Source organism: Lissotriton helveticus, chromosome 1_1, assembly GCF_964261635.1.
Source record: "Lissotriton helveticus chromosome 1_1, aLisHel1.1, whole genome shotgun sequence".
Taxonomy (NCBI): Eukaryota; Metazoa; Chordata; class Amphibia; order Caudata; family Salamandridae; genus Lissotriton; species Lissotriton helveticus.
Window position 1 is genome coordinate 2,138,118,239 of NC_136057.1, and position 27,730 is coordinate 2,138,145,968.

The 27,730-nt window shown below is 48.8% G+C and overlaps 1 protein-coding gene across 2 annotated transcripts in view; it reads left to right on the forward strand.

Moving 5' to 3' along the window:
• The window catches only part of BTBD8 (BTB domain containing 8), a 419,591-nt gene that overhangs the window by 160,108 nt on the left and 231,753 nt on the right, over positions 1-27,730 (forward strand). For both annotated transcript variants that reach the window (XM_078646322.1, XM_078646321.1), the window contains 2 exons: positions 17,281-17,370; positions 18,560-18,640. In XM_078646322.1, the coding sequence (XP_078502448.1) occupies positions 17,281-17,370; positions 18,560-18,640 (171 nt within the window). The remainder of the gene's footprint in view (positions 1-17,280; positions 17,371-18,559; positions 18,641-27,730) is intronic.

Below are 27,730 nucleotides of genomic sequence, written 5' to 3' on the forward strand. Positions count from 1 at the left end.
TTCTTTCTTTATCCGCGCCAGTAAGCGCAGATCCGGAGAGAGTAGTACCCCCAGTCACTTTTTGACTGACTTTTTTGCGACTTTTGTCGACTTCTTTTTGAGTCTACATTGACTCTTGGTGCACGAAGGATGCCCGGTTTCAAGGCCTGTGGTTCCTGTTCTCGACTGATATCGGTGACTGATCCGCACCGTGTGTACCTCTACTGCCTGGAGCGTGACCATGCCCCCAAGTGGTGCTCCGCCTGCCGAACCAGGGCCCCAAAGTCTTTGCGGGAGCGGTCCCGAAAGGTACTCAAGGCCTGGCAGTCGGCTCCGTGTCGTTCAAGGTCCCGGTCGCGTGGGAGGTCAAGGGCCGATCATGGAGCCACCATCACTCCTCATCTACCTGACCCTAAGTGCGAGCCTTCGCAATGCCCTTTGAGCTGCTACATAACTGTCCTCTCAGACTCCTCACTCTCAAAACTGCTTTTCTGGTGGCCATCAACTCTGCGCGCAGGGTGAGTGAGCTACAAGCTATGTCTTTCAAGCCTCCTTTACTGGCTGTTCTTCCGGACAAGGTCATCCTCAAAACTCGGCCTTCCTTTCTTCCAAAGGTGTTCACTTCTTTTCATATTGGCCAAACCATCACTTTGCCCACCTGCCTCCGCATTCTTCAAAAGAGGAAGAGAGGCTCCACCGTCTGGACCCAAAATGTGCGCTCTCCTTTTATTTGGATCGCACCAAGTACGGGTGGACGACCAGCTCTTTGTTGGTTACAGGGGTGCTAAGAAAGGTCGGGCCGTGCACAAACGGACCATCTCCAGGTGGGTCTGTCTGTGCATCAAGGCCTGCCATTCTTTGGCAAAGAAGGAGCCTCCAGTGGGGCTGCGCGCCCATTCCACCAGCATGACGGCAGCTACTACTGCTTTGGGTTTGGGGAGTTCCCCTACATGACATCTGTCAGACGGCTACGTGGGCATCACTGCACACGTTTACCAAGCACTACTGCCTGGACAACCAAGTCCGGAGAGACTGCTTGTTTGGTCGTTCTGTTCTCCAGGACTTTCTGGTGTGAACTTAATTCGCAGCCCCACCACCGGGGTTGGTATTGCTGGGGTATCTATTCTAAGGTAAGGAATCTATAACTAACTGTTTCTTTCAGATGAACATGTTACTTACCTTTGGTAACGATATATCTGTGAGAAACATAGGTTAGTTATAGATTCCTTACTGCCCACCCATCCTCCACGTTATGCTAAGTGATATTTAGGGTTGAGGACATCCTTTCAGGGTCCTAGTTTTGTGCACCAGTGGTCCGTGTCTTGCATGGCTCTGTGTTCCTGGCGCGGAAAGTCTTGTACAGAACTGACGTCAGCACGCGAGGGTGGGGTCTAAGTAACTTCTGCGACGTCATCCCGGCGACCACAACGCCGACCACGGATGCGGAGTCGACCAGCGCCACCTACCGACGCGCAGGGGTACTGCTGACTAAAAACTTTCTGGATCCAGTCTGACGCCTGGGGGTAATACTAAGGTAAGGAATCTATAACTAACCTATATAACTTACAGATATATCATTACCGAAGGTAAGTAACTTGTTCTTCCCACAGGAAGTGGTAATTTAGGGGGAGTAGTGATCCCGGGATAAGTATCCCATTGGCTACTACCTCGCACTCCCTTAACACCCCATAATCTAGTATTTAGGGGAGCCCCTGACACCCGGAAATCAGAACCTGCTGACCTAAAAGGAGGACTGAAGAGCTGTGAAAAGCAAGAACTGGAAGTAGCACCTACCTTGCACCAACCATGCCTGCCTGTTCTCTATTCCAGACGATTGTGCCAAAGTCGACTCACCCTGTATGCTGCTGTGCCTCCAAAAGCCTGGGAGGCCCGCCAGCACTTCTTTCAAGACTCAGGAACTCCTGTGGTACAGGGGAGCCACTTCCTTGCACCATATAGGTACAAAAGAAAGAACTGTGAGCTTTCTGGACCGTGTAAACCGACACTGCCCAGCACCACTTTACCTGTCGCTCCAAGCCTGAGTTGAAGTGGGCCAAAGGTACCAGCGTGGTCCCCAGCCCTCCAGGGAAGAAACCCACCCTGGGTTTGCCAGGAGGCGGCTCCTCGATGCTGCCTGCAGTCTCCTGATGCAGCCCCGCTAGTAACTCGATTGTGAACAACCCAATGCCTCAAGACAACTCTGCACCAATCGCCCCTGGTCCAAATGGATGTGAACCAAAGGTGCCCCCACATCCTCGAGCATTGAGACCTGAGCCCACCTGTTGGTTTAGCCTCACTTGTTTCCCAGTCGGAGCCTGCAGCCTCTTTTCGACCGGACCAATCCCCATTGAATATCACTGAGCACCTTACCTGAAAAGCACCTCTGCACCCGGCCGCCCCAGAACCACCCAAAGTGACCTGTTGGCGCTGCACTGGAACTTGCCCTATACTCACCTTAAGTCCAGGATATTGGTCCAGAAAGTTGCTGTAAAGTGCCCGAATGCAGTACATGTTTCCCCCCCATAGGATAACATTGGGCACCCAACGCTGAAAGTATCTCTTCACCTGGCCACCCCGGTGCCGTCCGAAATGACCTGTTGCTCCTGCCTTGGACTTTGCCCAATTGTTAGGAGATTGGTCCCATAGGTTGCTGTGATGTACCTGTATGCACTGTATGTCTTTCCTCGATATAATAACGTTACCGCTTCAGAAATTGCAATCTGTTGATTTTTCAAACCTGTAAAAATTCATAACTTAAAACGTACTTCCATGATTTTGATGATCTTGGGTCCAGATATATGAATATATGAATACATTTTAGACACGGAATGGGTAAAACTGTTTGATACATCTGGGCCTTGGTGCTCAAAAATATATAAAGATAGAAATTATTTTTAGGTCTCGCCTACGCAGCACGCATGCACTGCAAAGGCAAAACGACCTTTTGCGATCGCTTTGGCTTTTCAGCCCAAAATGTGCACACTTTCCATTGCCTTCAATGGCAACGCGTGCATGTCTGGAGATTCACTTGCGGGAGCGAGCGCCGCCATATTGTAGCAATTATCGCTACCGCAAGTGAATCGCGCAGGCCCCCCTGCTGCTGCGCGAGGCACGCGCCTCCCCCTTCTAGATGTCCAATGCCATTTAGTTGGCTGGAAAAAGTATGCTTATTGGATGTAGGTCTGTAGGTTTAATTGTAGATGGCATAATTGCATTTACTTCCAAAGCTTTTCCCTAAAATATTAGTTTAATTCAAGAATTTCCTGCAGTTGCCGTTTACTTACTGAAAGGAGGCATGCGCCTTTATGTTGCAGGCGGGCAGTATGCGAGTGGTGAGCACGTGGCAGCAATGTTTACAAACACAGGCCCAGAATTCCCAGAGATGGTTGCGCAACCTCACGAAACACGGAACTGTTTCCAGCGGCACCAGAAAAACTGAATGCTCAGAGGTGCAGACTAATATGGTTTACAATGTACCCTCTACTGTTGTGCCATCCTTGCCAAACGGTAGGGCTGACTGGTCAGGGTATTATTCTGCAAGCGAGTTCCGTGGCGTAGAACAGGGTAATCTGTCGTGAGCCAAAAAAATATACTTTGTGGCTCTATGAAAAGCAGGAACTGGCACCGGCATAGCTAGACCAGAACGTATTTCTGGAGCTCCTGCTTGGTACATAAACATTCGGAATTCCTTTTTTTGTGGAAGCACCGGCATACAGGGATCTCACTAAATTATTGTTCATAATGATTAAGTCAAAGAAGTCATTGAGAAATTATTTCCTACAGGACATGCAAATTGTATGTTTCACCTATATACTAATCAACGGAAGGACAATTTTTGTGGCTTGGATAGGTGGCGCCTTCGGTTAGCTGGCCTGCGATATGTACCCTTGCTGTATCCACGCCCTTTTAACCCATCATTCCAAAACGTTTAATTAATTAATGACATACCTGACCACTGCAATATTCTGGGCAAGTAAGGAGTGGCATATTCTTTTCCACTCTACAAGCACTGCTTCCATTTTAAATGTGGTGTTTCCTGCTAAAGGTCACAGCAACATCTCTCTTCCATCTAATTTCAGCCACATGGCATTAGTCTGTGGAGCCTAAATACTTGGCAGAGCAAGGGTAAACACATTTTTGGCTCCACTAGACTGAGCGCTGTGTCCCTCGGTGTTTGCTTTTTGGGGTGGGACTGTGCTGTGGGTGAGCGACATGCAACAGGTGCTGGTACAGGCAGGCTCGTCCTGTTTGTGTAGACCAAAGTTCAAAGGCATGCGTGTCACTATGTGGGCAGCCTTCCTAGGTTAGATTTGCATTGCTGCACCTGCCTGGATGATGAAAGCAAGGGCTGTTGAATATAAGGGTTCTGAATCTTCTTAGCTCTTCTTTATTTGAGTTCAAAGCATTTCTTCCTTATGCTATTGGTTTGCCTTGGTGGCTGGAGGGAAGATGTTCAGTTTTCCCAATTTCCTTACCCATTTGTTAGCCCCGAAGTAATGTATGGACACGGACTGGAGCGGCTGACTTCCTTGCCCTTTTGACCCTGACCAAATGCAGGGTATGCTAAGCAACCTGACCTTCCCCGTCTACTGTCACCTAGTAGCATCCTTTATTGAGACAGTGGCACTCCTGACTTCTGAAAGATTCAGGCAGTGGCTTCAGATTCGAAACTTAGGCTTTCTAATGCATTAGTATGATTTGACTGATTTTTTAACAACCCCTAAATCTTACTTCAGTGCACTTTCTAAAGTCAATCCATCTCTATGATGAACTTGTGAAGACAATACGCTTTAGTATGATAATGTGGTCTGTTGCTCAATTTAAAATCCTTTTTATGTCAAAACATTTCTTTAACGGGTTCCTTATCTACGTTCATACTAATTATACATGTAGGTCTTATTTTGCGTAAAAAGAAACTAGTCCTCTATGCACAGCAGTGAGAAGAGCGAGCGAGTACTGGAAATCCTCTTGTCTCATTGCTTTCGTATTTGTGCCAGGGGTTACTGCATTGGTAGGTGATGCAGATCGCTGTGACACGTCTCACGTGGTTGCTGAGCACATGGCTGCTTTGTTTACAAGCACAGCCCTAGAAACCCAATGGGCTCCTCATGGAAGCCGACCAATGGCGCGTCTCCAAGTTTTGCTGAATGAAGCATTGCACAGGTACTCTGAGCGTGTGAGGGAGGTCATTCTCTTACGGAATAAGGCTCCTGAGATGAAGCCGCTTTTAGTTTACAACCCTCCTGGGACCCGGGACTTTGCTCTGGAGCCCGCGAGGCTCCTGGCGGCTTTTTTGGCAGCAGACAGGACTTCCTGTGTGTGTTCCGCCCAAGGCCAGGCAAACTTGGCCTGACTTCCCCTTTTTGCCCGGGCCGCAGCGGTGATCCTCAATTTGGTCTTGGCGGCGATGCGGGGTGGGCACCCGCTCGTCACTTGAATAATCAAGGTGGGGTCGGCACCTGCCAGAATACAGCATAAGTGGTGGGCACCCGAAAAATAAATATTAAAGCAGGGTGGGTTCCCGCTCAACAGAAATTCGTTGCGGGGTGGGCACCCGCTCCTCCGGTCACCACAGTGCGGGGTGGGTTCCGGCCAGGTACGCACTAATGCTGGGTGGACACCTGCCCTTAAAATATGAATACAGCGGGGCAGGCTCCCGCTCGGTGTGGCTGAATGCGGGTTGAGATCCTGCTCGGTCACAGCATCATGAGGGAAATCCCTGGGCTGGGGATTCCTTCCATCTCCATATGCAGCGATGCACACACTCCTCTTCCTTTAGGGCCAAATTTAGCATGAAAGCGCCCACGAGGCGCTTAAGTCCTGCAAGAGTCCAAGGGGCATAGGTGGGCCCAGGGAGGCCAGCACACAGGGCCCTCCAGCAGGGAGGCAGCCCCCATGGAGGTTCCTCCTGGGCCCCAGCCGCAAGTCCCCAGTAAGGCAGGAACAGCACCAGCACAAGAACTGAACCTCTTCATGGGGTCACAGCCCCAATATTTATATTACAAAACCCCATTGTGTCACAGCATAGGGCTTGGGGATACCAGTCAGAACTGGTTTAGGGAGGATTTGGAGCACTTTGTTTTGCCCAGCTTCTCTCCCCTTTGTCAGGTGGGGGCTCAGTGATCAGACACACCACAGGGGGCGGAGCCAGCTTTGTACTAGAGAAGCACTATCCTATTCAGAGTCAGGGGATTTCTCGTCCCACCACTCTCAGCTCAGGTGTCCTATTCGGCCTAGCTCTGACTTGTCCTGCCCCTCCTGGAACCCCCAACACCTCTCAGCTCCTGTCACTCACAAGCCAGACATGCAATTCAAATCAGGCAGGCAAACACATAGCACACAGAAATGCCAACTTCTAAAAGTGGCATTTCTCCACCAGTCACCATAAATCTGCACACACCATTGCGCAGCATTTATTCTCACGAGTTCATACATACTAAACTCGACCCTTCCCTTCTCTCATACCAGGAATTACCATGGACACACATATCCCCCATGCATTCCTATGGGAGGGCAGGCCAATCTCACCACACGCACTCAGAGAGCGCACGCACTTTACACTGGGCTACAGTGCTAAAGTGCCCAGAGGCCTAAAATCACCAACACCAGGTTACAGAAAAGGGCTAGGAAAATGCAAAAAGTTTCGGGGTGAACCTGCCAAAAGGGCCAAGTCCAACACTCTCTCTTTAGGAGGACACTTACATTTTCCAAAGCTTGTCTTCATTCAGCTAAAGCTCACTTTATCAACACTCACCTCGCCTCGTCGAAAGAGTTTTTTTTTTTGCAGTAATATGGACCATTCTGCCTCCTGTCCATGGGGCTCCAGGGGTTCAACTTTAGCAAGTGGTGTGTGCTTTTTCACTGAGTATAGTTTAGTTTGAGTAGATTAAAATCACCAGACCCACGTGCATGTGATGCCTCTCCCACTTCCCATAGAGCTTCTTGCAAGTGGTATTACCTTTGATGACATAGTATCTTATTTTGAGTTTGGGTCATGTGGGACATCTGCCAAAGAGTGGTGGATGCTCCTTCATGTCAATGCCACTCTAAATACAACAGATGGTACATCCACCACCTTTAGTGGATGCCCCTCCTCTGGCAGACTGCGTAGTGCCCTTACCCACAATTAAGTTCTGCACTGGTGAATTTACATAATGATCACTCGGGGAGCCCTGTCAGATTGCTGTGCTGCAGACTCCGGGTTCCTACATCATTCCACCACTGTCCAGATTTATCAGTTCTTCACTTGCCCTTCTTTTGTTGTTCTTTTTAAAAGATGTATGTACCCCTCTCTCGAAAAAAGCTGATACGATCTTGCGGATCTGAATTGTTAAAGTCCGATCACCCTATTTTTGGCTTTTTCTAAAATCGTTAAATAACACCGAGCTAAATGGCTCACGGGCACCCATAAAAACTTAAGGGCGCTAGACTAGAATCAGACATTTTTTAAATAATATATTTTCTTTAGCACCCCTACAGTTTTATTGGCCAGCTGAAATTCTCTAGAGATCAGTGGCCCTCCCTCCTTTATCATCTGAAGTGATGTCTTTGAGTTGTTTTGACCCACTTGAGATGACACTCTCTCCTATTCAGTTAGACGTGTGTTCAGCCGCTAGGCGAGATGTTCCGGGTGACAAATACTCTTGTCATACGTAGGCAACCCCCGGGCAGCAACAGGCCATCTTTTTTGGAGACATTATGAGGCCGTCATTACCGTTTTTTTTTTTTTTACCTTTTTTGAGGGAGATGTTAAAAGACGTAGTTTATAATCTACAAGTATACAGTTTTAAATACTTTTTTTCTAGATCCTCCACAGTGATTGTCCTACACTGCCAGTGCTGGGCGCCTTTGGCATCTCTACTAGTTCAGAGTGCACCCTATGAGGAACACTACTTAGTGGGAGTGAGGTTTCGGCATCATTTATAACTCATTTGCAGAGTAGGATGAGTTAAATCTGTGAAAAATGTTAATTTGAAGAGAATCTTGCTCAAAGGTACACAGTGTTATTTTGTGTGAGAATTTCATCTCCAGGGGAAATGTACACAGGTCCCTATGTCCAGTTCCTCTCACTCCCCCACTTTGTTGCGATTAATGCTTTGATCAAATGCATCTGAATGTTTCTGAAAGGTTGCAGGTGAGGTCCGGATACTAGAGCAGTGATCAAGTGGTCATGAGTGTTGCTAAAAATATAATGCTTATTATACCAGCTTGCCTAGGCTGCACTTAAAATATACGAAACTCCTGCTTCAGATGCCTTCCTGATGGAACAAAAAATTATGCTGTACAAAACTAGGACTGTACATTGTACCCACTGCTGGATGTTCTAGAGGGTGTTTCATGCTGCCAGGAGCCTGCTAGCCGCCTCAAACCATCAACAATAGATTATTTATGTGTTGTGTTACTAGTGTTGTTGTATCTTGACTCCCATGTTATGCCTCCCCTCTCTGTCGAATCCTCATGTGATGTCACTTCACAGAATGTTGGGAGTCAAATAGCCACAGCTGGCTGGGCTGAGCAGCATGCTGGCTGCTCCTGGTGAGGTCTCCCTGGGTCACACTGTGGTCTCCCTGTGGTCTTCCTGTGGTCTTGTTCCTATCTTCTTATCATCTTGTAACTATCCTGAAGTAAACCATCTTTAAACTAAATGATCACTTGTAGACCTGATCATTACAAGTGTCCACATTGTTCCTTCATGAAAAACACCCAAAAATACTTAAATACAGGGGGCGTGGCCTAGCAAGCCATCATGGCGGATGTGTGCTAGGTGATCTCCGTCCAGCCTAAATTAATATCCTGAATCATCCTGCTTCTCCGGTCTACTTTCTACCCAGACTGTGCCCCACGAAAAGCGCGGGCCGGCGCTGCGCCTTCCTTCCGTGTCCCGACTCGGGGAGCAGACCTGAGCGGCGGGACGACGTCAGCCCGAGGTCGGCCCTGTGGTCGGTGGAGCCTGGCGGCTTTGTGCGGAGGCCGGGGAGTCGGATCGGGCTGGACCCAGGCGGGACAAAGAGCCTGCAGGCTGTGCTCGGGTGAGGTGATTCCGGTGGCCATTTCCGAAGTGGAGGGAGCTCTCAGACCTGTTCCACTGCCATCGGGGGTCGGTCGCCTCTCCACTCATTCCTCCGTAACTTGGTGAACCCTAGCGGTCGGCAGCCAGATCGGGCCGCGGGAGGAAGAGTCTGGAGCGCACACGGCTGGGCTGAGGGGTCGGCGGTAACTATTTGAGTCCTGCGCTGTGATAGCGGCTCCCTGGGTCCCATCGTGTACTCCTCCCTGCAGCAAAGTGGAGGGCTTGCGCCAGCAGCCTATCGAGCCGCTTGAGCGCCTGTACGGGATATAGAAAGTTAGAGTCTCTCAGCTGGTCTATTCCCTGGACATTCAGGTACATCCTCCCTTCCCCCCCCCCCACGAGCAGTGCCTTAATAATCGGTGGCTATATAGGGCCGCGGGGGTGGTGCCCAAGAGCACAGCTCGACCAAGGGATTGGTGGCCATAGTTTTGATCCCAGGCTGGAGGGTGATTGCAGCCTTCCCTGCCTTCCGGGGCCTGGTGGATGATCTTCCTTGTGCCCTTTCTCTCCTGCTCCGCAGAAGGCCCGTGTCGGCGGCCCGTTGAGCCGCGTGAATGCCTCCAGGACCTTTGGCAGTGGACCTGAGCCAGAATACTACCTGTGGCGCATACGGGTCTCCTGCGTCTGGCTTGGGGACCCTCTGCTTCCCTCATCACTCGTGGGGTGGCCTGCTCGCTTCGGCGGTCAATTGGGCCGCACAAGCTTGACATGGAGCCACTATTTGTCCACCAGGGCTGTGGCAGTGACATTGGCGCACTGTGTGAGAGCCCTTGAAGGGCTGGAGCGGGACTTGTGGGGGCACCCCCTCGATTTCTCAGCTGGGAGCGGCGGTAGGAGAGGTGTATTGGGCTGCAGAATGGTCCGGTAGTTGGTGCCTTCCAGCGCGTGTGGCCCTCAGTTGTGCTAGGTTCTCTGGCCACCTCTTATCCTTCCTGCGGAAGGCCCTGTGATTGGCGGCCAGGCCGAGCCGCTTGGGCTGAGCTCCTCCGTTTCTGCTGCCTCGGCCGGATCAGACAGACCATCGCTTCCAGTGTTGGGGTGGGTTGTTGTCAGTTAGCGGCTGCTCTTCTTCCTGCCCCCTTCCTGTGATCCAGGATCCACTATATCCTGACTGCGCTGTATGGGAGTCAGGTGCGAGATTTTCTGGGGCGCCGAGTGATCCTAAGCCCGTCATGACGAGAGACAAAGAAGGTGGGGGATCGGCCAAGCAGAGCACAATGGATAAATTCACGGGCCCTGCGGCCTCTACAGTGGCATCGGGGGGGGACGCCTGGAGACATGCCAGACAATGCTGCCCTCATGGCTGCCATCACCCAGTCGAGGGATGCCCTGGACTCTAAGATTGGGGCGGTCGGCTCCAACATTATGTTGCTGCGACAGGACCAGCGCAATGCAGTTGCGCGTATCACAGAGACCGAGACGAGAATCTCTGTAGTGGAGGATGTGGTCGACACCCTGCAGAAGCGAGTGGCCTCACTAGTGACGATCCTACGTGGACTGGCTTCCCGAGTGGAGAACGCTGAGGGGAGGGCCCGTTGCAATAATCTTCGCTTTGACGGGTTCCCGGAGGGGTGCGAGGATGGCGATATGGAGTGGTTCCTTACTCAGTGGCTGGAGAGTTGGCTCCCTCCGGAGTCATTGTCCAAATGTTCTGTGGTGGAGCACGCCCATAGAACCCTGATTCAGAAGCCCCCACCTGACACCCGCCCGTGGCCTGTTATTGCAAAACTGCTCAATTATCATGACCGGGATGTTATCCTGAAACAGGTTAGGGCCAAAGAACCGCTGCTATTTGACAATGCCCGTATTCTGATATTTCCTGACTTCACAAATTTAGTTTAGCAACGGAGGCAGCCCTACATGGCGGCCAAAGCCTGTCTCTGAGATCTCAAACTTCCATATGCCTTGTTGTATCCGGCCAGGCTGCAGGTGGTGTACCGGTCCCATACCAATTTCGTTGATTTGCCAGAGGAGTTCTTTCAGTGGACAGATGAGATGGTGAGGCTTCGCCCTCATATGCCGTCCCGGAGGAAATCGGACTCTTCGTCGAGTGAGGCGGCACGGAAGCAGCCCAAACAGAAGGTGAAGGGGAGCAGACGCTCCAGGTCCAGACGTCGATCCCAGTCGTGTGGTGCATCCTCCCGGGCTGAGTCGGCCCAGCGATAGCACACATCGGCGGACTGACTGCTGGGGGTGCTGATAGTCTCATGGGTCTTTGATACGCTTGCCTTGACCGGAGAAGCACACATGAGGGCCGGTATCTCTGTTGGGCGTTAGCTGACAGGGAGAGTGCCAGCAGACAATGGGCTGTAAGTTGGGGATCCATTGGTGGGCGGGGGACTTCCTGTTGGGGGTCTGCCGGCCGCGCCCGCCGCGACAGGTACTTCACTGTTTTTGAGGTATAGGGTGGGGGGGGATTGTTGGGTTGTTTTGGGGGTTTTGTTCTTTGATCACACTGTCCTGCACTGCTTCAGGGTCACCTTGCACATATCACACATTATCTATGACAATGCTTTGCATCAAGCCCTCCTATGGCAGCGTTGTCAGGTAACCAACAAGATCCCATTGGGACCTTTCGGATAATTGGTTGGAACGTAAGGGGGGCATTAGACAAGATGAAACGCGGAGCTATACTTAAGCAGGCAAAACGATCTCATGCAGATATTCTCATGCTGCAAAAAACACACCTTATGGAGACTAAGGCGCTATGCTTTCAACGTTTTAGCTACATCCATGTATTTCATTCCGGGTTTGTGAGAGGGTCTCGGGGAGCTGCGGTATTAATCCATCGCCGGGTCACCTACACACGTCAATACATGGGGGGGATACTCAGGGCAGGTATTTGTTCTTACAAGGGACGTGGGTGATGAAACTATGGTACTGGGGTGTGTTTACTCCCCTCCCCCCCTTCGCTCCTGGGGTAAAGAGAATCATGACCCTCTGGGCGGATATGTGTGCAGATAAAACACCCAGGCAATAATACACTACCTACTGGCACATGAAAAGTTGCACAAATCACAATAAAAAATGATAGACTACTGTTTTAACACATAAAGTACATTTTAATTCCATATAGAAAATATTGTTTGATAAAAGGACAGGAAACCATCCATTATTTTAATCATAAATTGTTTTGAATGAAGGAATGCATATGCTATAATGCCAATTTTTTTTTAATCAAATGTCATTAATCATTCATTGATTTTTATCAAACAATATTTTCTATATGGAATTAAAATGTACTTTGTGTTAAAACAGTAGTCTATCATTTTTTATTGTGATTTGTGCTACTTTTCATGTGCCAGTAGGTAGTGTATTATTGCCTGGGTGTTTTATCTGCACACATTGTTTACCCTGACCCAGGAATTTGATTCTAATCAGGGGGTCCTTGTTTTTTCACATATTACCTCTGGGCGGATATGCCAGATGGCCTGGCAGCTGTAGGGGGGGGGGATTGGAATGACATGATGGATTTGGCCAGAGACCGCTGGAGGCCCGGGGGCTCTAAAGATATCTGACAGCCGACCAAACTGCACTCCCTGGTGACGGGCTTGGATTTGGGTGGACCCTTGACGTCGACTACACTGGACAACACAGGGATACAAATACCTTTCGGCAGTGCATGACTCCCACTCCCGCCTTGATTATATATTTGTCCCCTGGGTGGTAGATAGCAGGGTAGTTGCGGCTGATATCCTTCCACGTGGGCGATCTGACCACTCGCCGGTGGCCCTTACCTTGCAGTGAGATGGGGCCACAGCCTTTTCAGTGGCGCCTTTCGACCTGGAACGTCCAGAGGGAGGACTATAAAGAACATATGGAAGGCGCTATCGATCAGTACCTGACTTAACGTTGGCTTGGTAGAGGGGGCTGAATTTATTTGGGAGGCGATGAAGCCCACGATCCGTGGTGAGGACATTTCCTTCTGTGCGGCAGCCCGCAGAACACATAGGGAGTCATTCGTACAAGCAGAGGCTAAACTTCTTGAACTAGAAACTTGCAGTAGGGATGGCGGGGCAAGCGGGCCCGTCGCCAACTACTAATGGCACAATAAGACTATTCACACCTTCTCTTAGATGAAGCCTGCCAGGCGTGGCTGGCGACCCGCAGCAGAATCTACCAGTGGGGGGGATAAGTCTAGTAAGCTGTTGCATAGACTGTGTCGGGGGACACTATACCCCCAGGCCCTCCTTGGCATTGTAGGCCCTGATGGGACTCCCCTCACGGACTCCTCTGCTGTCGCCGAAAGCTTTTCTATGTATTATTCAGACCTCTATGCCCCCAAAGAATGTTTACATTCAGATGTGTTGGGCTGCTTCCTGGATGACCTCCCGCCTAAGGCCCTTTCTGACGAAGTCAGCGCGGAGCTGGATCTCCCTCTCACGGAGGAAGAATTGGGTGCTGCATTGGGGGACATGCAACCCGGGATCAAGTGGCTTTCCATGTCAATTTTTTAAACGATATTTTCTACAATTAGGGCCCCATTATCGCAGAGTGGTAGAGGAGGCCAAGGAGCGAGGTCGTCTGCCTCGCAATTGGAGACATGCGGAAGTGGTCGTGTTCCACAAGCCTGGTAGACCTCCCGATCAGCAAGCATCATACCGTCATATCTCCCTCCTGAACGTGGAGGCCAAGATTCTGGCTAAGGCTCTGGCTAACCGCCTCCGGTTCGATATTACTTCATTGGTCCATCCCGATCACGCCGGGTTTATGCCCCAGCGGACAACCCGCCACAATATTAGTCGTGCACATGTTGCCGTGGCGACCGTCCAGGGGTTGGGAGAACGAGCAGCGTATTTGCTAGCGGATATGGATGGGCATTTGATTCTCTTAGTTGGGTGTATTTAGTCGCGCTCCTACACAGGCTGAATATTGGACCTCGATTCCTGTCCTACCTGACTTTGCTTTATACGGACCTCACTGCATCTGTGCGCCTGGCGGGCTCCATCTCCTCCATATTTACTATTGGACGAGGCACCAGCAGGGTTGTCCACTGTCTCCCTACCTGTTTGCATTAGCTATGAAACCCTTTGCGTCCTGGGTGCGGATTGATGCTCAAGTGACCGGTCCTGAATGGGCACCTGGACTGTCAGATCGTATTGCCGTGTATGCCTACGATGTGCTATTTTTTTTTCACTGATATAGATAGGACGAGACCGCGGTTGCTTCGCATCATGCACATTTTTGGGGAGACTTCTGGCCTGTGTATGAACCCTTGAAAGTCTACCCTCTGGGTTCTTGAGGGGGGGGGGGGGGGGGGGGGGGGGAGGTAGGTCTCGGTTCCTGGACCTCCTCTGTTTAGGTAGTTTTTGGGGAGCTGAAATATCTGGGAGTGTTCTGCCCCATCTTGGGATAGGAATTTGGCCGCGGTATGGGATCTCGTGCGAGAAGATCTTGAAACTTGGTCTCATTTGCCACTGTCTATCTATGGCTGGTCGGCCATATTTAAGATGGTTTTGCTCCCGCGCCTTCTTTTTCACCTTCAAAACCATCAATATCCGATTCCTCCCAGATGGTTCCGACAGGTAATGCGGCTCTGTTACAGTTTCTGTCGGACGGCGGAGTGGCGAGAGTGGCCCTACGGACTTGTTTCCAGTTCACTTACTGTGGGGGGCTGGCGACCTCTGATATTTTGTCATACTACATGGCTTAACACCTGCTGGTCTTCAATGAATGGTGGTATGGGGACAGGGCTGATCCGGCATACGCTGTCGAGCGGCGGTGCATGGGGGAATCACGCGTTGCACACTATACTTTACTCTGCACCGCTACGTAACTCCTTGCCGTCTGTCACTAAAATTATATTCCAAATCTGGCGGCAGGTGCTGCGGAGGATCAGTTGGTAGAATAGGTTGACTTGGGAGACCCCACTCTGACACAATGGGCGATAGCCGCAACTGGCTGCGCTGTCTGGATTTCGTGGCTGGGACCGTATTGGCATCTCTACTTTGTGCGACGTAATGCGGGGCCGGTCCTGAAAACCTTTCAAGATCTACAGAAGGACTTCCATATGCTAAAACCCAATTTTACAGATACCTGCAGTTCAAACACGTCATCTCCCCCAGCTTAGAGGGCTTGGAGTTCCTGGCTGAGTTCAGCCCGTTAGAGGTGAAGGTGTTTATGGGAGACCTCCAAGAACACAAGATTTCCAAAATCTATGAGTCCCTGGTTACCCTTAGATCCTCCACGCTGCTGGACCTTAGGGAGGCCGTCAAGGGTGACTTGGGCCCACTGGAGGAGGAGGAAGCCTGGACAGAAGCTCTGGCCTCCCCGCGGGGGCAGCCATAGCTGTAAGCCTGCGCCTTATCCAGTTCAAATACCTCAATCGGGTGTATTTTACCAGAGTCAGGCTGTGGAGGGCGGGACTGGTGGCTTCCCCGGTGTGTCTCAGATGTGAACATGAAGAAGGTACTTTGCTACATAAAGTTTGACACTGCTCTGCTTTAGGGCGATTTTGGAGGGGAGTTATGGTCTGCATCCCCGAAGTGCTGGGTTGGGACCTTCCCTGCTCGCCGAAGCTGGTACTTCTGCATGTTATGGACGGAATTGGGGCAATATATACAAACGCCATCTTATGCTACTAGGGTTTACCTTGGCTAAAAGCGATATCGCAAGGGCCTGTAGGGCACCGAGAACGCCTTCAGTGTCCGCGTGGAAGTATGGCCTGGATTTCTGTATGGGCTTAGAGATTCCCATTTTTATGGCCAGGGGGTGCCCGCTTAAACACTTTAAAATGTGTAAGCGCTGGGCGGGTTATCGTGGCTTAGAGCTTTCAATTTAGCTGACATAAGACATTGCCTCTTGGGCGATGACGGATCATGCTTGTATGGACGATGCTTTTACTTTCGTGGTGCTGTTCTGGAGTAGATGCTAGTGCGATGGGGAGTCGGTTCGTGAGGTTATAGTTTTTTGTTGATAATTCATTCAGAATGATGTACATTTCGTATGCAGAATTTTCTGGGTTACAGTGCTCTGTGTTATATGTGTTATTTGACAAATAAAATTTGTTTAAAAAAATATATACTTAAATACTTTACACATTGCTTAAACATTAATGGAACCAACAATGCAGTAAAACCTTGGGAGCGGTAGTTACATACTGTCCAAAAATGGTAGTAACGTACTTCAAAAAGTTCAATGCTAGTTTCTACATTTTTCAAAATGCTGCCTACATTTGTCATGCCATTTTTCATATTGGCTGTGTAATGTTAGGTTCACATTTCCCTACCAGGTTTAGCATTGCCCCCCTGTTTGTAAAACATCATTTTGATGCCATTTTCCGGAACCTCACCCCTATCAGTATGGAAGGCATCGTTGTTATAGCAGTCTCCATGTCCCAATTTCAGAATGTTCTCGCCACATTCTCCATGCACCGTAGCTTCCGAAGCCAGGTTGCTGATGCAGCAGTACAACAGCACTAGTGCTGTCCTGTAGTTGCAGAGCTGGTCTCCTGCATGCTACAGCTGTGGACACTGTTGAAAAATTAAATATGCCATGAACCTTGCGTCTCTGCTTATTCCTCCACCACTCCTTCTGGGAAGGCGACTCACTCCCTCACACACTCTTTTTTTCAGAGGATTGAGAGTGGGTGTGGAGTGATGGAGATGTTGGGGATGGTGGATTCTAGATAAGAAACTGCCTAGAAGTGCGGGATTAAAGATGTTTGATGAGCTTATGAATGGGTCAATGAGGAAGGGGTGAGGAAGTGTTGAAAATATGGTGGGGGGCATGTGATTAATAGCGCTTGGTATAGTAGATAACAAATGAAAGCTTCTAAATTTGTATCGAAATCTCAATTGTTCTGCTTCAAATTAATCTGATCTTTAGTGTTGCCCCGCTGGATAGGTGTGGCCAAAGCTCCTGCAGATACTTCCTCCCCCTCCACTCTGTCAATTTTCTTGGAGTCTCACCCTGTCATTGGCCCTTCAGTATAACCGCTTGTCTCTCTTAAAATGAGAGAAGCCCATTGTTTGTGGGGTAATCTTGGTAACACTTATTGTCTGTTATATATTGTTCTTCTAATACATTGGGCGTCCACCTTTGAAGAGCTGTATCCAGGCCAGATTCCCAAGTGGGATAAACTTGCACACTTTCAATCTAAATGGGAATCATTTACATAGATGTTTTTCTTTAATTCATTGTGGCATGGGTATGGACCTCATGGATCAAGTCTGGACACCCATGTCCTTGTTCTTTGGAACCAATATTTGATTTGTTTTATTTTCTTTCAGAGCAATCTTATGTGCCCGATCCAGTTACTTTGCTGCTATGCTGTCTGGAAGTTGGGCCGAAAGCTCCCAAAGCCAAATCTCCCTCAAAGGGTATGTTATATATGTATATCCCACTTAATACAGGGAGAAAAATATGATGGGAATCTGCGGTGATACTCCAGTTTAATACACTTTCAGACTGATACTTCAGTCAGTGCAGTGTTTCTGTGTTGTTGTAAAGTACTGATATTCATTCATGTGTACTATGATTTTTGTTTGTCTTTTTATTGTTTGCAGTAAAAAGAATCCATCAGCCATCGCTGTTTATCAAACACAATCTTCCACCTAGCTAGACTGATAAAAACCCAAAATGTAGTAGGTGTTGACAGCTGTCTTTGTGACTTTTCCTATTAACTGTCCAAATCTATATTTACTGGCCGTTCTCAAATAGGCGTATTGATGTCAAGTCAATTTTCTTCTAGAATTCCACAGACTCATGCTAGTCCATCGTACGCTCCTATTTATTTGTCATGCCTCACCGCCCACAGAAATGTGTTGCCACTGTCCCTCTGCTCTGAATCACAAAAAGGGAGCCTGCTCAGATCAGCTCTCCCTCTAAAAGAAAGACTTCTCATTGCCACAAGTTACCAGTGATTTCATCATTTCCACCAGGAGTCTCCTCCTGCTTCCTCCACCACATCTTCCTCATTGATCTTCCTAAGCTGCCATGGTCCCTGCAGCTTGTCCCACTAAACAGAAGCTCTGATGTTGTTGCTCCTGTGTTTCACATTCACTACATTTGTTTGGCTGTCTCGGAGCACAAAGCTGTTTCTCCACCTTGGGGTGCCATTCACAACTGTAGGAGAGAGACTGGCGTAAGCAAGAGTGAGTGGCAAAGATTGCAGTTTGACCTTTTCTATCCAGCTTGAAATAGAGTGGAACCCAGTGTACTCCAGATTCGCCCTGTTATGTTTTCATGGAACAATTCCTCCTTTACCGGTCCAAATGTGTTTTCTTTTTCCTTTTATTATTTTACATTTTTAGGTATTGGCCCCGGGCCAAGACCAGTCTTGATCATGTGTTGTCCTACTAACTGTGCTTTTGCTTGAGTGCAGCTGACCATTGATGCTTGTTACTTTATTCTAGCATTGATATGCATTACGTGTTATGTATTTTTGTTGCATTTGTTGCTTTAAATGCGTCTCATTCGATTTCTTCAAAATGTTTTTCAAATTCCACAGCATTTCTTAACATTGATAAGTATATTGGCCTATTTAGCACTATCCATTTAATTTTTCAGGGTGAGTCCAGTAGAGATGAATGCCGTGATGCAATTCATATATGGAGCAACACTAGAGTTCTCAAGCAAAGTTGATCCTGGGTATGTCTACACTTTATAACATGACTTCAACTACTGCTTTGATCTCGAAATTGTGTGAAACTATCACATTGTAATGCTTGAACTTAACGTAGGCGAGAAAAGGCGTGACTAATTAACAACAATGGAAGGATTCCGTTAGACCTAATTTTCATTCACTGTGCCGTTACTTTGGAAATAGACTGTCTGGCAGGAGACAGCTGAAATCAGTGGACCTCATGGTTTTATGATGTAAAGAATGTGGCCATCTAAGCATGATCGTTTCAATCCAATGATGTTGTTGCGGCAGGGTTTCTGGATAACAGGTGCTTAGAGTAAGGCAAACGACTACTTAAGAGTAGGGCACAATGAATTGTAGGTACGTAGCATGTGCTGGAAGGAATGAATAAACATGTGCTAGAAGGAGTGAGTGAACAGGGCATAAGAATGGGAGAAAGGATTTGGTCCAAAAATATAAATGTGTGTAGGCCTTTTGAGTGGCACTAGCAGCGCAGGCAGGGACAGCCTTAAAGAGAGAAGCCGTTGAAGAATAATGGCACGTGAAAGAGTGCAATTACAATAATTTGGGTCCTAAACCAAGGGTGGTTGTGATACTTGTGTAGTAAAACAAGTACTAAAGAATGTGGCAGGGCTTAAGGGGTGAGATTTAACTGGTGAGATGAGATTTAAGGAGTGGAATGGATGCTAGGAGTTAGGACTGTACAGGAACGTGGATGCTGAGGCATTTGTTTGAGCCTCAATTCCTTCGGGCTGGTCCAAAACTTGTTGGATAAGGAAACTAAGGCTCAGAAAAAAAAAAATATATATTTTTTTTACCACAAACACATAATTCACCAAGTATTGGTCCTGGATTACACTTTGGTTGTCTAGTTCCACAGTCTGCTGGTTGGCGGGCAGACGAGCAGGGATGCACAAGGTCGGGGACAGGCCTGTAATGATGAGCTGTGGCTCAATGAAGAGCTGGGGCCTCACTAGCCTTAAACACCCATTCCTAATCAGGTGTTTCAAGTAAGGCTTGGTATCAGAGTAGAGTGTGTGATTTAACAGAGTGAGGGTTCAATAAAGAGTGTTTTGTAGAGATGCCCTTTTGAGCTCAATTAGTGATGAGGATGTGAGGGGAGAGACAGGGCTTTACGGAGGGTGCATGAGCGGTGGGACTGCATACTGGCGGTACAGAGCTGAATCTAGAGTGGAAGATATGGTCAGAAGTCTATTGCACGTCAGCGGAATAGCAAGGGCCATGGACCCTAATGCGGGTAAAGACAAAGCCTCCACCACCTTGGTTAGGTACCTAAAACAGTAGCTGTAATTGACATGCAGTGGGACACCAGTGCCACCACCTGTTGCACTGATGATAATTATGTCTCTACTTCTATCTATATATTCAACCCCATATCCCCGCATCCTTCCTGAACACCATCTTCCCCTTCCTTTCTTGCTTTACGTTTCAGATCATCCACCATTCCTCCCTTCACCATTCCCCTTCTTTCTCAACACTTCCCCTTCACTCTTGTTTCCATTCAACACACTCTTTCCCTTGCCTTCTGTCCCTTCTCTAATCTTTCATTCTCCTTCCTATATACATATATTCAATTTCCCAAACTATTCTTCATTCTTGCTGTATGTCTACTGTTGAAAAGTAAATCTTTCTGGCATAGATACCCCCACTTTTTTGCCTGGTGTCAGTGTGTTTTGACTACAGTTCACTGGTATCCTGCTAACCAGGATCCCAGTGGCAATGCTCTCTCCTCTGAATTTACTGGTAAATACTTTATACACCCCACAATTGGCATACTTGTGTACCACTGTAAGTTTCTATTATATGGTACTGAGGTACCCAGGGCATTGGTACGCCTGGAGTCTCCCATGGGCTGCAGGATGTATTTTGCCACCTATAGGTGTCCATGCAAACAGTGTCTGCAGAGCTGCTATCACCGTCTGCATGAAATGGTGCATGCACCTTTCACTTTAGAAGATTCCTGCTGCAACTTCGTCTCCGTGCTCTTCCAAGTTTCTGCAACTCCATGAGAGTGCATCCTCAGAGTCAGCAAGTGCTCTGCATGCATCCAAGCAAGGAGGAATCTCCCATGTAGTGAAGGAGTCTATTCCCTGCATCTGCAGGCGCCTCTACGTCGACGACCGGTTTGCTGATCATATTGTCCCGTGGACATCTCCCGGCTCTGCAACACAGGTGGTGGTTTGTTGGCTCCCCAGAGCTTTGACCAGTCTTCCCTGCAACTTGGGAGACTGTGATCCCTCTTCAGCCAACGTGAGCCACCTCCTTGTGCATCGTGTCTGTCTGCCAAGGCTTGGTGACTCTTCACAGAAGATCTTTGAGCTCCGAAAAGCCTCAGCCTCGCCCACCAAAAAGGAATGATGTCCTGCCTACATTCTTTGCACTGTGAGCCTCCATCGTCTGTGGGCTGCTGAGGCTTCCCTGCGACTCCCTGTGCCTGCTACCAGAGGGTCCTCAAGTAGCTCCAACAATTCCTCTTGGCTCTTCTGATTGCTGAGGGCTGGCCATGACTTAACCTTCCTGAGTTAGTCCCACAGACCTTGCTGGTCTGCAACAAAGCATCTTTTCCTTCAAACCTGACTGTTCCGTTTGCCAAGGCTTGGTGGTGGTCCTGCCGGCCACTGACCTTCCTTCATTCCTCATCCGTCCTGGGACTGCCTGTGGACGGCTCCTATGCCCCTGCTTCGTCATCTGGGCTCCACAGCTGCTTCATCAAGACTGGTGTGAGTATGTCCCCTGCGTTCAGGTACTCCTGGTCTAGAATCCACATTTGGGTTCCACCATTCTGGTCCACGAGTTGCTGTAGCCACCGGTCTTCTAAGACGCTTCATTGCCTTCCAAGGGCGGTTCTGACACCACTTCACTCCTATGACCTTGGGCTTCCTGGTGTAGGTATTCTGGTTCCCTGGGTATTCATGGGTGGGGTGGCTCTCTAAGTTTCTGTGATCCAATTGGTGTCCTTGGAGGTCCTTTCGAAAGGGTCCTGAAACAATAAAATACCAACCGCAACTTACCCTGTGTTATCTAGTGAACGTCTGATCCGGTGTAAACACTCTGCACTCGGGCACCTTGGGGTCCCTAGCTACTCACCTTTGGTGGTTCTTTGCTTCCCCTGGACTTCTCCATCATTGCTTTTCAGTCACATTTGGTACTTGCATCATATACCACTTTCTTAGTATATGGTTTGGCCCCCCCATAGGGGCCTATGTGTTTTTAGGTTTCGTAACCTGGCGAGGGGCGAAGCCACTCCCAGATCGAAATCTGTTGTTTCTAATAGTGAGGTTAGGACAGCCTCTGTTTCCAATTGGCTAGCTCCATAAATGGAGGCTAGCCATTGGGAGGCAGAGGCTGTCAATCGCGTTTTCTCTCGAAAACGCGATTCGGGGGCGTTTCTGGTGCTTTTTTTAAGCCCCGCCCCTTTGTCCCGGGCCGCGCTGCGATTGGCTGCCGGCCCGGGACACCCCCGTGACGTCATTCCCGGGCCGCGCTGTGATTGGCTGCCGGCCGGGAAACCCCCGTGACGTCAGCCAATCACAGCGCGGCCCGGGACCTGACTTGTTATTTCTCTGCAGCTTGTTCAGGGCTTTTGTCGAGCTTCGCAGCTTCTGTGACTTTTTTTTATGTTTTTAAGTGTCTATGCCTTGTACGCGCACGAGGTGTCTCGATGCAGATTCTTCGAACATTTTAATAGCGCCATCTGCACAACGCGCTTACTTCTCTCTCTGTGCCATAGCATCGGAGAGCAGTGATTACTAGATTGTGGGTTATTTTAATGAAGCCTATTGGACAGCTGAATGGACCCCTCTAGACTGTGACATACACGCTATATAATTAAAGCGCTAGGGTAAGCCCTAAACACACACACTAAGGGCAATTAAACTGCAGTTTACACGTGCCCAGTGCCCCTCGCACGTGCTCCTGTGGCATGGCGGCTCATTTCACCCACACATAAGGTTTCATTCATGTAGGCATCCATCCAGCTCATATATCCGTGCCCCATGCTGTCTTGGCAGCTCCCAGCCCACAGAGACCTAAACAGCGGGCGTGTCCGAGCGTGAAACGCCCGCTAGCCACGCGGATCCAGTGTGCTCGTCTTCGGGGCTGGTCGGCTCTTCCGTAGTGTTCAGGATCCCGGCCTCTCCCATCGCGGGTGCGTGCTCCTCTGCAGCTAGGGCGCTCTTTAAGGTGCACCCCGCTGTGCACGGGCACATGGAGAGACAGATGCAAAAAGGAAAAGGGTTTCACGCAGAACTGTCACATTAGGGTTGGGCAACGTGCCGGGACTGAATTTGGGCTTACAAAATATACTCAGTTAATAGACATATTTAGTTGTATGTACAAACAAGATTTACAATTATCAGTGCTGTTATGGTTATGTGGTATGCAGTACCAAATATTGGGCAAGGTTATCTGATTCATACAGCAAAAAAAAAAAAGGGCTAGACACCTGATACCTGACACCTTCGAGTAAAGTGCGCGCTATATAAAAACGTGTAAAATAAATGTCCGAGTTTAGTGGGAGGTTTGAAGGTGTAAAGTTTATTAGGGTGCACAGCAGTCACTTATGAGGACGTGTGTTGTTTCCGTGTGGGGTTGGGCTTTGTGTGGTTGTGTTTAGTGCACGACCAGCACGTGCTGTACACATAGCACGTAGTTTGTGTTTTGGGAGGTCCGGCTGTGAATGGGGCGAGGGTGACCCCCGTCTCGCCTTGGGGCGTGTGTAGCACGTCCTCCGCACTCTGATTGGCCGTTCCAGGGAGAGCCCCTCCTCTCTGTTTCAGGCTCAGTCCGTCCCTGGAGCCCTCCTGAGTGAGCAGCAAGTGCGCACTCCCTCTCCTTTACTCCCCAGCGTGTCCAGGCGCCCTGCACTCTAGCGCCGAGAAGCTGCTGCCGCCGATCGACCTGCACCTGGGGGTGGCACAAAGGGCACCCCCTTGACCATCCAGCAGAGGGCGCCTTTCACCGCAGAACACTGGTGAGTGACTGAAGGGCTTCAGCTTTTGTCTAGTGCTTTCCGTCGAGCCGTTGGTCTCTAAGCGCTAGTTTACTGTTAGTCAGGTTCGCATCGGCAGGGCGGGACGACGGCCGGTGCCCGAGGGGCCTGTGGCACTGCCCAGCTGGTGGCCGGTGTTCCCGCTGTAGATGATCTGCGCCCATAATTCGCCGGAAGCTGCAGCGGCCTTGGGGGGTGTTTAGGGCCCAGTGTGGCACGGGAGGGGGGCTCCTTTGAGCAGGCGCAGCAATCGTGGGGGGCTCCTATGAGCATACTCAGCATGCGCGAGGGGTCCTCTAAGCAGGCACAGCACATGGGGCTCCTTCTACCCTGGGGCGCAGGCAGTGCACATGAATTCAGGGCTCACAGCAGAGCTCCGTGGTGAAGGTGGCGTTGTGCAGGGAGGCACATCACGGGGGTGAAAGGGCAGTGTGCAGGGAGGCACATGGGGGGAGGGGGGGTGACAGAGCGCTGTGCTTTGCGGTGTAGGCTGTGCATGAGCAAAACCAAAATGCAAAAGGAGGGAGGGGGGCTGCTGATGCTGTGGGTTGGTAACCAGGAGACCCTGTGCCGATTTCGAGCACTTGATGTGACACATCTGCAATTTCTCTGCAGGGACGTCTGAAAGTTACCTGTGCCTGGAGGACTGGGCTCTGCTTCGGCCGGAGGGGGCGAGAAGGAGGAAGAGGTGTGGGGGAGGTAGCAGTGCTGACTTTTGTTGAGTGGAATGTGAACTGCGACTCATTTTACGAATATCTGCACTTTGTGTTTTCCCTCTTCATGGACCCTCTTTGTCTCACGAGTTATGCTCAGGGCATAGACGAAAATAATTGCAGAATGGGGAGAGATGTGGAGAAAACGTTTACCAGCTGACCCTCTTGTTAATTTAAGTGCCTTTAATGTATTTTTTTATTTTCTTTACCCTTCGCTGTAGCAGCATTACTTTACTCTACATATCTAATCAGCTTGCTCTGGGTCGACTAACGGAGGAGGCTGTCTCCTTGTCAAGTGGTCTCATGTCATGTGACAGACACCCCCAGCCTGTCCCTCCTTTCCAGCCAACAACCAGCATGCTGCATTCCGGGACCTGTTGTTTCTATGTTAACATGGCACATGCGGGCTTTAAAATTCCCTGCATGCAAAGTGCTGTTAGCTGAAAAGCCGGACCAGCGTTAAGTGTTCACATGATATGTAGTGGAGCCACTCGCCAGATGGCCAGTGATTATGTTGGAGGAAGGTAGCCTGCAGATACCTTACTTGATCGTATTCATCACATGAGGAGCAGTGAGTAGACCTGCCACACTTAAGATGAGTTTTGCTGTGCGGTCATTCAGAAAGGGGACGGGGGCATGGTGACTGGGGCTTTGGACCTCCTTCTATGCCTCGGAAAGCCACTTTTCTGCCACTTTTCAGCTCTAACTCAATTGACCGAGAAGCCTGCACACAATGGTGATGGCGGTGGCCTGATGAACTTATTCCGTCAAACCGCCAACATATAAATCAGGCGGGAAGACAGTTCTGACTGCGGATGGACAGAACATTTATTTTTAACAGACTGGACGCATACGTCAAGATATAACAGCAGAGTAAAGAGGCAGGGCAGGTTGTAATGATTGTGATGAAGAGTAGGACAAAGGATAATGAAAATTACCGGTATATAATTTAGATAATATCCCGTATCCATGTCCCTGTGGTTTCATATAAGGAATACCAAAGCCATGGTGGACATCAACCCTACCTGAAAAAACAAAAACAGCCTTTCACCCAAGCTCCTGAGTGTGATAATAGTTGACAAATGAATGAGGAGAGGCACAGATGGCTGCTCTAATAATCTCATAACAAGCATTTACAATGCAACGGTTTCGCCTTTGGAAAAGTTTGAGCTATTGGCATTGTAAATGACAAAATTTGTATTTATGTGTTGGTTTTGAAAACAGATAAATAAATGGCATTGTCATTTACATTGCTAATAGCTCTAACTTTTCCAAAGGCGAAACCGTTGCATTGTAAATGCTTGTTTGTTTATGCTACTTACCTGTTTTTAAAGTATTTGTGATGTGTATTCGATATCTCCGTGTAGGAGATATACCAGGTTAATAATTACTGTTGTGATATTTGTATACATGTGTGTGGTTCTTTCTTATGTGAAAGTTTGCTGACTGACTATGTGGTAAATGCACCCACTTTACACCCTCTTGAATAATCCTTAGCTGCTCTCCACAGCTACCCCTTGAGAGCTTTGATTATCATGGAGCTAAACATTACTACTATGGGTTGCCTGGACTCAGTGCACAGTGCCTCACCATAGGTGGACACTATATATTGAGCTAACCTCCTACATTCTTCCTGGAATACCTCCAACCTCCAACCTCCTCTTATGTCCTCAGTATCTCGTCACTTTCCATCATTCACTCTCCTCAAATGTCAATAAATTCCATACAAAATGTCAAATTGGTTATTGTTAATTTGATGAATCCTCATAACATTGAAAGTACACATCACACATACCTCTTTGTCTCTTTTAATACTGAATTTATTTACTGCATAGGAAGAAACAAAAGTATGGGACTACCCAGTGCATTTTAGTTAGCTGATGGTTGCCTCTCCATTCTTATATCTCTCACTCTCGTCTTCATTTATCCTGCATTTCTGCTCTACCCCCTTTAATTTATTCTCCGCTTTCCCTCGTTTTCCCTAGTCACCTCTTTAGCCCTCTGTTCCAATCTATATCTGTGTGTCTGCATGCGTCCTAGTATTTTTCCACCTCCTTTTCCTTATCTATGTCCTCTAACCCCCCCCTTCGTTGTCTGCCCACTCCCAAGTATCTCTCCATTGACTCAATTATCTCTTTATTGTTTCCTCCATCTGTTTTGTCCCATATCTCTAATGCCTCCTCTTTTCCCCTGTATGTCTCCATCCCAATTCATTTGCTCTCCACTCTCCCATGGTCTCTCTACTCTTCATTGCCATCTCTCTGTTTGCACATGCATTCCTCAATTCTCCCCTGTACCTCTCCACTTTCCCTGATTTCTGCTCTACTCTCAGTGACGGTTGCTTCCGAGACTGGATCTCAGGCAGTGCACAATGAAATGCTGCATGAGGCCGTCTGGGTGCTTTGTTCGTAGCTTTGAAAGCTCTCCAGTATTAGGATTCATAAATTCTTCAGCATACTTCAAAGAGGCCTACCAAAGAACATAGCTTAAATGAAGCAAGTTCTTGCGTTTCCATTGTCCAAGCATGACTCACTCAGTCTAGGTTTTGTTTAGCATTTTGAGACTTGTAGTCAGTATAAAAATATCCCAGGATGTGAAGCAAAAACCTGAATGGGATGAGCTAGTCATTAGTAACCTTTGGAACTTGACAGCTGTGCATTTAAATGTTTGTGCCAGTGTCCTACCCTTGCTGCCAAGAGCTCTGCATAACTAGGCTCTCTTTATAGTGGTATGAGCAAGAAACTTTCAGTATTGTAATAGCGCCTTCTGTGTGTTTCTTCACATGCCCCTCTTAGCATGCTTCTGCTTAAAGCATCGACAGTACTGGTCCTCCCATCTCTTCTCTTCACAGTCATTCCAACACTCAGTTTCCCTTTTATTAATACCACTAGCCCAAACTTCCCGTCTGTTCACGGATATGCCAGGGTCGTGTTTCCTTTCTCTAGTGCCAGGACTCTGGTCATACAGTGACCGCTGTATAGAGCTTCCCATCATCTTCACTAATATTCCCATCTACTTACAGTTGCACCTTAACCAGGCGATTCCCTCCTCTTAATGCCACCGGCGTCCAACTTTCCATCCCCAGCAAGAGATGCCAGTGCCCAGCTGACCATTCCTACAGAGTGATACCACCTTACAGTTTCCTATGTAACATAACATTATAGTGGAGTTTCCAATCCACGGACCGCAACACCAGAGCCAAGTTGCCCTGCTTTAAGTGCCACCAGCATCACTTAAATTGACAGAAAAGGGTTATTTGTTATTGAGTTTCTTTTATGTGCTGCAAACTAAAATGTGAACTCATAATCTTATGGGATTTCTTCTCTCGTTAGATCGGAGAGATCAATTTACTTGTTCACTCTGAATCTGTG